Consider the following 12,338-nt stretch of genomic DNA (forward strand, 5'->3'; position numbering starts at 1 on the left):
TTATTCAAGGGCCAAAACTATTTTTAGCTTTACAAGTCATCCCCTGCTGCAGCTCCTCAACTCGGCCGTTACATTGCAAAAGCAGCCACAGAAGATATAAACAAATGGGTGTGGCTGTGTACCAATAAAACTTATTCACAAAAACAGGGTTGTCCACCTTTGCCCTCAAACTATGAAGCACAACTAAGACTTAATTCCAACAGTTAAGGAAAAACCAAATAAATCCGAATTTTAATATTGCAATAGAATTGGCCGCGAAACGTTTAAAAACTGGCTTTTAAAACTATCGATGATCAGAAAAAAATTGCAAAACCAAAACATTCTGAACTACTTACTACATATTATGTTTCTAATTTCTATAAAATGAAGAACTGGTGCTTAACATGGCAGCATTCCATTTAGAAAGGGTAGCTGAACCCCTTAGAATTGGGGTTAACATCACAGATTCTGATTGGTCAGACAGACCTGGGTTCAAATTATAACTCTAGCCATGTTTCCCTAGGATTACAAGGTATTAGTAATTACAAATCCAAGTTTCCCTAGGATTACTAATACCCACCTACTTGGTCACTACCCCAGGCACACAGCTCAGAATAAGTGCTGCCTACATGGCAAACTGGAGAGTCATTGGTAGCAATGTTTTTGATCAGTGACTGAATACTTTCATCTAAGTCACTACCAAATTTTAGGATTTGGAAAGAAGATTTGGTTTTCTCTTAGACTTCTATAGGTGCCTCTGACAGAAGTTTTGGACATCAGCATTTCTATGTCAGATAGAAGGTAGGGAGGAAATATAAGCAGAATATGCAATCTGCAGGAGAAATCAGAAATATTTTGTAAAATTGTTCAGATGCAAACACTGTTGCAAACCATATTCCTGTAAAGGCATAATAAGGGGTCTAGAAGGATGTACAAAACCAGAGACAGTGGTAATCTCTGGGGAGGGAGCTCAGGTTGAGGAGGAATGATGAGGGTCTTGGATGTTTTCATCAACTCTACAGTGTTTCAATCTCAACAAGATCACACCTGAGGATCACAGCATCATCTGGGGCCTCTACTCACCAGACGCCAGTAGCACCCCACTCCTGCCAGTTAGGACAATCAAAAATGTCTCCAGACACTGTCCAATGTCCTCTGCAGGGAGGGGAGCAAATCACCTCCATTTACAAACCACTGCTCTAGGCCCTAGAGATCACTAGAGATTATAGAGACTTCTGGTCTCTAAGAAATACGTTTTTTTCCTTTCTTTTTTTTTTAAGACAAAGTCTCACTCTATCACTCAGGCTAGAGTGCAATGATGAGATCACACAGCTCACGGTAGCCTCAAACTCCCAGGCTCAAGTGATCCACCCACCTCAGCCTCCTGAATAGCTGGGACCACAGGCATGCACCACCATGCCCAGCTAATTTTTAAATTTTTTTTTGTAGAAACGGGGTCTTACTATGTTGCCCAGGCTGGTCTTGAATTCCTGGACTCAAGTGATCCACCCACCTTGGTCTCCCCCAAAGTCCTGGGATTTCAGGAGTGAGCTACTGGCCAGAATACATTTTTTGAACCTAGTCAAATAGAGATTTGACCTGAGCAGGTATGTTTTCTTTTTATAGGATGGTTTTGGTATTTGAAATGAAACTGTCCACAGAAAATTTTAGAGATAACTGCAACTTGATGGCTTTCCTTGGCATAAATTCTCAACTGTGATTTTTCAATTGATGCCTGTGGCATAATGAAAGTACTGGACTGGGTGTCAGGACGCATGGATGGGAGGCTGAGATCCACTCAATCACACACTGCAACAGCACACACCAGCTTCAACCTCACATTCCTCACCATCAACAAGAGGCTTGGCTGGTCTCCTGCATCATCTTACCGCTCAAAATGTACGATTCTACTCAAGCTCCCTGCTACAGCCTTGCTCCATTTATCTCCTCTCACCAGGGTTCTACACAGCAATGAACAATCTGCTCCACTCCTGTGCAGACTTCTTTCCTAATAAAGGATATCAACTCCTGTCTCTTTAGGCCATGGGACAGTGAGGTGTTAGGATCATCTAGTATCCAAACATGTTAAAACAGTGGCACGACTAAATCATCAAAGTGGATACAAATTATCCAAGTAGATAGAAACCCACCTCTTCCATATACTGATATATGATGGCTTTCACAGCTGGCATATTGGTGGCATCCATCATCAAGGTCACTGCTTGCCCTTTCCGAATCTTCACTACCCCTTTGAACACCTGCTGGTTATTGTAACAGGCAGCCAAAGTGGCAATGGCCATCACCTACAGAGAGCAAGATGAGAGGGGAAAAAGAGCTGGTGTTGTAAAGCTGTCATCACAAAAAGGTAAGAAAACCTTCTGTTGAATGACCAATTGCCAACTCTAATGAACTAAGATGTAACTAATCAAGAAAAAATACCCACAAAGAAAGTATGTCAAGAGTTCCCTTCCCTACTCCTCCCTTTCTCAACACCGCACAGAATCCTGCAGTCTATGCAGTCTTAAACAGCTCTGTACTTTAGTCACAGAAGTTCCACTGTATTTGGGAAAAACAAACACAAGTAAATCCAACATTTTCCATGCTAGAGCAATGGGTTATTAGATCTGAAATATGTAATTCAAAACAATGTGTGGAAAGAATTTTCTATTTTACTTGTTTTTCTATTTTTCCTACAACGAACATAACCATTACATATTTAAAACTAATGCTAGGGGAGAACAACAGAAGGGGGGTGATTTCCTGTGCTCGAAGGTAAATGGAAACAGAAGATGTAAGACAGGGATATAGATTTTACTTTCAACCACCATTCAAAGTTAGTCATTAGAATAAGATCAAACCAACTTCCCAAATCAGTTAAATGCTATTGCTTTCTTCACTTATTTGCAGTAGTATCTGAAACAACTGGTAAAGGCAACTAAAAAGTGTAAGCTCTTAGCATACTGAGGGGCTGTGTCTATAGAACCAGGCTGTTATCCTGGGTCTAGGAAAAGGACAGCAGTCAATTGGTGCTTAATGAAGACTTTTTAATGATAACAGCTTTACCCACATTTTACCCAGCACTCCCATAAATCTAGGCCAAAGACCCTGACTTACCTGTGAGGATAAGAACCTAACTAGTTTAGAATAGCTGTGGAGAAGAGTAAATCCAGAAAGAAGGTTCTGAAAAGAGCAGGCTTAACCTCAAGGCTGAGTTCAGTGGCTGGAAGCAAAGGGGAATGCTATGAACCCCCCAGCACAATAAAATGGAGTCATGTTTGTAAGGAATCATATCCTTGAATACAGCACAGCAAAATCCACCCCACTCCCATTAGCCCCACATCCACCCAGAGGAGCCCTGTTCCATACCTGTGGAATAGCACAGAAGTTAAACACACTCTGGTTTCTGAGTCTCGAAAGGTAGGTGATGACATCTGGGATGTGGTGCAGTGCATTGGTTATAAGTTCATTCAGGCACTGCACGGCCAAGTCAATATTCTCCGGCTTAGCAAAATCTCCCAACTTCTTAACATACCTGCTCCAAACCTAGGCAGAGAAGAAGATTAAGGAACAGGCCAATGTGTGCAAAGGGGAGAATTTACAAACAATATTAAAGGATCTTTGTGCAAAACAACTATGATACACAGTAAATTCTCTTAGCTGCAGACTCGTTTTTCACCAAGATCATTTTAAGCTCCATGCAATAGCTATTCCTGATTATTAGTAAGGGTTCAATTGCAACCTAGGTGTGAGTTAAGTATTGGGGAACATGTCCCTAGAGACAGTTAGTGCAACGCTGCTCTACTTGGATAAATTCAGACTAAAGACGCTCCTGTTAGGCAAAGCCAGTGGTCTGCTCCTGAAAAAAACAACCAGATATACAAAATCAGCTCTAATTGTACTGCAGACTAAACATTAAACATTCTGAAGATGGCCAGGCCTCTAAAATAATGACTAACATTATATTCCTACTCTGATAACAATGCTGCTGACAGGCATCCCTGGGGAAATGAGCCGAGTCTACCCTCTAAGTATATTACTTCCATGGATCCCGATAACTTGAAAGTAAAATAAAACCCTCAATTCTAACACTGGGATTCGGCTTGATGATTTTTAATGATCTTATTTAGAGGATTCTCTGATGCTAGCAAAAGTTCTGGAAACTAGTGGTGATGGTTATACAACATCATTAATGTACTTAATGCCACTGAATGGTGCATTAAGAAGAGTTAAAATGGCGAATTCTCTATTATATACATTTATGATAATAATACAATGTTAAGTATGTAAACATTCAGTTAAAAAAACGGTAAGAAAAAAAGGAAGATCCAAGATGGCCGATTAGACACAACTCCAGCACATAACACCCAGAGAGAGAGACGCAGAAATCCAGAGATCTCCTAGCTCCGACTGAGGTACCAGGTGCATTTCAACGGGTCTGGTCCCACGGTAAGCAAAGCCCACTCAGGGCAGACCGAGGCGGGGAGGGGTGCTGCATCTGACCGGCGAGTCGGAGGCTCTCCCTCTGGCACTCTGGACTAGATACAGCGCTTGCCGTAAAGCCTCAGCAATAACAGAACAGGACATCTCTGTCAGACAAGCACCGGGAATTACAAGCACGGAGTTGAATAAGAGCCTGCGGAACGAGTTATCACCCCCTCCTCCCCCCCACCCTGCTTTTCAGGGAGCTGAAAGCAGGAGCAGCTGGGCAGGCCCCTACCGAATGACTCAAGAGAGAGGAAGCTGAAAGGGGGAGACGGCCGGCAGCAGCTGGGCAGGTCCCTACCCTCCCCCACAAACCCCAGAGGGCTGAAGCTCTGATTCTAGTGGGTTGTGCAGCCAGTGCCACAGTCTGAGATGAACGCTGAATGATCCATCCCAGTGGAGGAAGGGCACAACCCACCACTAGAGGGGTGGGACTGGGCTACGTGTTTTAACAAAAAACACAGGAAGCCTATGTAGCAACGGGACGGCGTTCTTGACAGCCGTCAAGAGCCCAGCAGCACCTACAGGTCAGCGGAAGAGGCAGGCCTAATCTCCCAGTATAAACAAAAAAGACGCAGGAAGCTTCCCTAGAAACCCAGTAGCGCCTCCACAGGCAGACAAGCGACCTCATCAACAGCTCCCTGACACCACACCCAGGTAAATCCACAAAGATGGGAAAAAAACAGCGCAAAAAGATGAAACCATCAAAGACCAGAACACCTCTTCTCCTTCAAGGGATCACAACTCCTCAACAACACAGGATCATAACATGACCGAGAAAGAGTAAGACGAATTGACAGAAACAGGCTTCAGAAGGTGGATAATAACAAATTTTTTCTGAGCTAAAGGAACACGTTCTAACCCAATGCAAAGAAACCAAAAACCCTGAAAAAAGGTTAGACGAAATGCTAACTAGAATAACTAGCTTAGAGAAGAACATAAACGACTTGGAGTTGAAGAACACAGCACGAGAACTACGTGAAGCAAACACAAGTTTTAACAGCCGAATCGATCAAGCAGAAGAAGGAATATCAGAGACTGAAAATCAACTCAATGAAATAAAAAGAGAAGGCAAGCCAAGAGAAAAAAGAGTGAAAAGAAATGAACAAAGCCTCCAAGAAATATGCAATTATGTGAAAAGACCTAATCTATGCTTGATCGGTGTACCTGAATATGATGGGGAGAACGAATCCAAGCTGGAAAACACACTCCAGGATATTATCCAGGAGAACTTCCCCAAGCCTAGGGAGGCAGTCCAACATTCAAATTCAAGAAATACAGAGAACTCCACAAAGATATTCCTCAAGAAGAGCAACCCCAAGGCACATAACTGTCAGATTAACTAGGGCTGAAATGAAGGAAGAAATGCTAAGGGCAGCCAGAGAGAAAGGTCAGGTCACCTACAGAGAGAAGCCAATCAGACGCACAGCAGATCTCTCGGCAGAAACCCTACAAGCCAGAAGAGAGTGGGGACCAATATTCAACATCCTTAAAGAAAAGAACTTTCAACCCAGAATCTCATATGCAGCTAAACTAAGCTTCATAAGTGAAGGAGAAATAAAATTCTTTACGGACAAGCAATTATTGAGAGATTTTGTCACCACCACACCTGCCCTGCAAGAGGTCCTGAAAGAAACACTAAGCACAGAAAGGGACAAGTACCAGCCACTGCAAAAGCAAACCAGATGGCAAAGACCAAAAATGCAATGAAGAAAATGAGTCAACTAACGGGAAAGAAAACCAGCCAGCAACAAAATGGCAGGATCAAATCCACACATAACAATATTGACATTGAATGTAAATGGTCTACACGCCCCAATCAAAATACACAGACTGGCAAACTGGATAAAAAGTCAGAACCCATCAGTGTGCTATACTGAGGAAACCCATCTCACATACAAAGACACCCATAAACTCAAAATAAAGGGATGGAAGATGATTTACCAAGCAAATGGAAAACAAAAAAAAAGCAGGGGTTGCAACCCTAGTCTCTGATAAAATGGACTTCAAACCAACAAAGATCAAAAGAGACAAAGAAGAACACTACATAATGGTAAAAGGATCAATCCAACAGGAAGAGCTAACTATCCTAAATATATATGCCCCCAATACAGGAGCACCCAGACACATAAAGCAAGTTCTTAACGACTGAAAACGAGATTTAGATTCCCATACAATAATAGTGGGATACTTCAACACTCCACTGCCAATATTAGACAGATCAATGAGACAGAAAATTAACAAGGATATCCAGGACTTGAATGCAGAGCTGGACCAAGCGAACCTAATAGACATATACAGAACGCTCCACCCCAAATCCACAAAATATACATTTTTCTCAGCACCACATTGCACTTACTCTAAAATTGACCACATCATTGGAAGGAAATCACTCCTCGGCAAATGCAAAACAACAGAAATCATAACAGTCTATCAGACCACAGCACAATGAGACTAGAACTCAGATCAAGAAACACACTCAAACCCGCACAACCACTTGGAAACTGAACAATCTGCTTCTGAGTGTCAACTGGATAAACAAGGAAATGAAGGCAGAAATAAAAATGTTCTTCAAAACCAACCAGAACGAAGACACAACTTACCAGAATCTCTGGGACACCTTTAAAGCAGTGTCTAGAGGGAAATTTATAGCAATAAATGCCCACCAGAAAACAGAGTAAAGATCTAAAATAGACACCCTATCATCCAAATTGAAAGAGCTAGAGGAGCAAGATCAAAAAAACTCAAAAGCTAGCAGAAGACAAGAAATAACTAAGATCAGAGCAGAACTGAAGGAGATAGAGACACAAAAACCCCTTCAAAAAAATCAATAAATCCAGGAGGTGGTTTTTTGAAAAGACCAACAAAATAGACCACTAGCCAGATTAATAAAAAAGAAAAGGGAGCCGGGCGCGGTGGCTCACGCCTGTAATCCCAGCACTTTGGGAGGCCGAGGAGGGTGGATCACGAGGTCAAGAGATCGAGACCATCCTGGTCAACATGGTGAAACCCCGTCTCTACTAAAAATACAAAAATTAGCTGGGCATGGTGGCGCGCGCCTGTAATCCCAGCTACTCGGGATGCTGAGGCGGGAGAATTGCTTAAACCCAGGAGGCGGAGGTTGTGGTGAGCCGAGATCACGCCATTGCCCTCCAGCCTGAGTAACAAGAGCGAAACTCTGTCTCAAAAAAACAAAACAATAAAAACAAAAAGAAAAGGGAGAAGAACCAAATAGATGCAATAAGATAAAGAGGGTATCATCACAGATTCCACAGAAATACAAACTACCATCAGATATTACTACAAACAGCTCTACTCACATAAACCAGTAAACCTGGAAGAAATGGATAAATTCCTAGACACTTGTACTCTACCAAGACTAAACCAGGAGGAAGTTGAAACCCTGAATAGACCAATAACAAGGGCTGAAGTACAGGCAGCAATCAATAGCCTACCAACCAAAAAAAGTCCAGGTCCAGATGGGTTCACAGCCGAATTCTACCAGACAAACAAAGAGGAGCTGATTCCATTCCTTCTAAAACTGTATCAAACAATACAAGAGGCGGGAATCCTCCCTAACTCATTTTATGAGACCAACATCATCCTGATACCAAAACCAGGCAGAGACTCAACTAAAAAAGAAAACCTCAGGCCAATATCCATGATAAACACCCGACGCAAAAATCTTCAATAAAATACTGACAAACAGATTGCAACAGCACATCAAGAACCTTATCCATCATGACCAAGTAGGCTTCATCCTGGGGATGCAAGGCTGGTTCAACACACGCAAATCCATATACGTAATCCACAGAATCAAAGACAAAAACCACATGACTATCTCAATAGATGCAGAGAAGGCCTTTGACAAAATTCAACAGCCCTTTATGCTAAAAACTCTCAATAAACTAAGTATTGATGGAATGTATCATAAAATGCTAAAAGCTATATATGACAAGCCTACAGCCAATATCATACTGAACCGGCAAAAGCTGGAAGAATTCCCTTTGAAATCAGGCACTAGACAAGGATGCCCTCTCTCACCACTCCTATTCAACATAGTATTGGAAGTTCTAGCCAGAGCAATCAGGCAAGAAAAAGAAATAAAGCGTATTCTTCAATTGGGAAAGGAGGAAGTCAAACTGTCTCTATTTGCAGATGACATGATTATATATCTAGAAGACCCCCATCGTCTCAGCCCAAAAACTTCTCAAACTGACAAGCAACTTCAGCAAAGTCTCAGGATACAAAATCAATGTGCAGAAATCACAAGCATTCCTATATACCAATAACAGACAAACACAGAGCCAAATCAAGAGCAAACTGCCATTCACAATTGCTACAAACAGAATAAAATACCTAGGAATACAACTAACAAAGGATGTAAAGGACCTCTTCAAGGAGAACTACAAACCACTGCTCAACGAAGTAAGAGAGAACACAAACAGACAGAGAAACATTCCATGCTCATGGTTAGGAAGAATCAATATTGTGAAAATGGCCATACTGCCCAAAGTAATCTATAGATTCAATGCTATCCCCATCAAGCTACCAATGACTTTCTTTACAGAACTGGAAAACACCACTTTAAACTTCATATGGAATTACAAGAGAGCCCACATAGCCAGGACAATCCTAAGCAAAAAGAACAAAGCTGGAGGCATCACACTGCCGGACTTCAAACTATACTATAAGGCTACAGTAATCAAAACAGCGTAGTACTGGTACCAAAACAGAGATATAGACCAACGAAACAGAACAGAGACCCCAGAAGAAACACCACACATCTACAACCATCTGATCTTTGACATACCCGGAAATATAAACAAGCAATGAGGAAAGGACTCCATGTTTAATAAATGGTGTTGGGAAAACTGGCTAGCAAAAACACGGTCCAGTTCCGTGCAGAAAGCAGAAACTGGACCCCTACCTGTGGCCTTACACTAAAATTAACTCCAGATGGATCAAAGATTTAAACATAAAACCTAACACCATAAAAACACTAAAAGAAAATGTAGGCAAAACCATCCAGGACATAGGCATAGGCAAGGACTTCATGACTAAAACATCAAAAGCAATGGTAGTAAAAGCCCAGATAGACAAATGGGATCTAATTAAACTCCAGAGCTTCTGTACAGCCAATGAAACCATCATTAGAGTGAATCAGCAACCAACAGAATGGGAAAAAATTTTTGCAATCTACTCATCTGACAAAGGGCTAATATCCAGAATCTACAAAGAACTAAAACAGATATACAAGGAAAAAACAACTCCATTCAAAAGTGGGTGAAGAATATGAGCAGACACTTTTCAAAAGAAGACACGTATGAGGCCAAAAAAACATACAAAAAAATGCTCATCCTCACTGGTCATTAGAGAAATGCAAATCAAAACCAAAGCGAGACATCATCTCACGCCAGTTAGAATGGCGATCATTAAAAACTCTGGAGAAAACAGATGCTGGAGAGGATGTGGAGAAATAGGAACACTTTTACACTGTTGGTGGGAGTGTAAGTTAGTTCAACCATTGTGGAAGACAGTGTGGCGATTCCTCAAAGACCTAGAACTTGAAATACCATTTGACCCAGCAATCCCATTACTGGGTATACACCCAAAGAAGTATAAATCATTCTATTATAAAGACACATGCACGCGTATGTTTACTGCAGCACAGTTTACAATAGCAAAGACCTGGAACCAACCCAAATGCCCATCAGTGATAGACTGGAAAAGAAAATGTGTCACATATACACCATGGAATACTATGCAGCCATAAAAAACAATGGGTTTGTGTCCTTTGTAGGGATTTGGATGAATCTGGAAACCATCATTCTCAGCAAACTGACACAAGAACAGAAAGCCAAACACCGTACGTTCTTACTCACAGGTGGGTGTTGAACAACCAGAACACGTGGACTCAGGGAGGGGAGCATCACACACTGGGGGAAGTTGGGGGTGGGTAGGGGAGAGACAGCGGGGGTGGGGAGGGAGAAGAGTGATAACATGGGGAGAAATGCCAGATACAGTATGCACCTAAAGTAAAATAAATAAATTAAAAAAAAAAAAAAAGAACAGGGTGCAATAAAAAATGCCTGGGACTCTACAAGCCTGGAGTCCAGCTTCAGCAAAAGCCCACAGTTTGAAGTTGGGTGGGCAGGTGACTTCACAGAGCCCTACTTCAGTTTCCTATAGCCAAAAATAAAGATCAATGAGCTCCAAAAAAAAAGAAAGAAAAGAATAGTAAAACTATTCTTGAAGCAATTATTACATAAAATATTGTTAATTATGGTCATTTTCTGCTTATAAATTAAAAGAAAAACCGATAAGAGGTGTTAATGAGGACGTGGAGAAACTGGAACTCTTACACTACCGATGGGGATGTAAAATGGTGCAGTCACTCTGGAAGAGTCTGGCAGCTCCTCACAAGGTTGGAGCTGCTGTATGACCCAGCATTTCTATTTTTAGGTATAGACCCAAGAAAAAGGAAAACACACATCCACACAAAACCTTGTATGCAAATGTACACAGTACTATTCAACATAGCCAAAAACATGGAAAGAACCCAAATACCCTCCAACTGATAAATGGATAATTGTGGTCTATTCATACAGTGGAATATTACTGGGCAATAAAAAGGAATGCAGCACTAATTTATGCACAGCATGGAAGGGACCTGAAGACACACTAGCAAAAGAAGCCAATCACCTGGGCCCACACTTGGCATGATTCAACTTTTATGAAACGGCCAGAACCTTTCCTAAGCATTCTGCACTAGAAGTTCATCTCATTTTATTCACGCCACCACCCTGTGGAGAAATAATTCTGTTTCTCCAGAATAAAGGAAGTGAATGAGAAGAGCAGGGCTCTGCACCCATGTGTGCAGGATGGTATGGCTCATGCTGGTGAATCACATGCCCGTGGCTGATGTTGTCTGGGAGATGGTGGAATGGGGTGAGGTGCTGGGCTGGGAGCGGAGAGACTGAGACCCCACTTCCAGAGGAGCCACTGCCTCATCGTGATCCTCAGACAAACCCCTTCCCTTCTCTGAGCCCTGTTGTCAGCAAAAGAGGGGTAAACAAGAGCGGTTTCTCAACCCTGGCTGCACACAAGTCACCTAGGAAACTTAAGAGGCCATGTCTGAGCTCAGGGTAGTGTTTTGGTTTGGTTTTTTTTAAAGAGTAAAGGATCTTGCTGTCACCCAGGCTGCTAGAACGCAGTGGTGTGATCATGGCTGAATGCGGCCTTGAACTCCTGGGCTCAGGCAATTGCCCTACCTCAGCCTCCCAAGGAGCTAGAACTATAGGTACGTGCCACTATGCCCAGTTAATTTTTAAATGGTTGTTTTTTTGTTTTTTTTGAGAAGGAGTCTCGCTCTGTTGACCAGGCTGGAGTGCAGTGGTGTCATCTTGACTCACTGAAATCTCTGCCTCCTGGGTTCAAGCGATTCTCCTGCCTCAGCCTCCCAGGTATCTGGCACTATAAGCATATGCCGCCATGCTTGGCTAATTTTTTTATTTATAGTAGAGACAGGGTTTTGCCAGTTTGGCCAGGCTGGTCTCAAGCTCTTAACCCTCAAGTGATCCACTCATCTCAACCTCCCAAAGTGCTGGGATTACTGGAGGGAGCCACTGTGTCCAGCCAATTTTTACTTTTTAACACACAGGGCGCTCCATTGTCCAGCCTGGTTTCGAACTCCTGGTTTCAGTGATCTTCCTGCCATGGCCTCCCAGTGTTGACATTATAGGCGTGAGCCACCATACTTGGCCCCCTGGGTAGTTTAAAAGTGAATTTTTCTTAGGAGTAAGACTCAGTATCTTTTTACATTTTTAATAATCATCTGCATGTCTCCGTGAACAATCTGTTCTTATCTCTTTGCC

At 42.2% G+C, this 12,338-nt stretch overlaps 1 protein-coding gene across 2 annotated transcripts in view; it reads right to left on the bottom strand.

The window, feature by feature from the left end:
* The window catches only part of FDFT1 (farnesyl-diphosphate farnesyltransferase 1), a 41,765-nt gene that overhangs the window by 9,628 nt on the left and 19,799 nt on the right, over positions 1-12,338 (bottom strand). For both annotated transcript variants that reach the window (XM_012457357.2, XM_012457355.2), the window contains 2 exons: positions 3,346-3,522; positions 2,130-2,282 (listed from right to left, as the gene is read on the bottom strand). In XM_012457357.2, the coding sequence (XP_012312780.1) occupies positions 2,130-2,282; positions 3,346-3,522 (330 nt within the window). The remainder of the gene's footprint in view (positions 1-2,129; positions 2,283-3,345; positions 3,523-12,338) is intronic.

Source organism: Aotus nancymaae, unplaced genomic scaffold, assembly GCF_030222135.1.
Source record: "Aotus nancymaae isolate 86718 unplaced genomic scaffold, 86718_ANA_hifiasm-v0.15.2.pri h1tg000456l, whole genome shotgun sequence".
NCBI classification, from domain to species: domain Eukaryota; kingdom Metazoa; phylum Chordata; class Mammalia; order Primates; family Aotidae; genus Aotus; species Aotus nancymaae.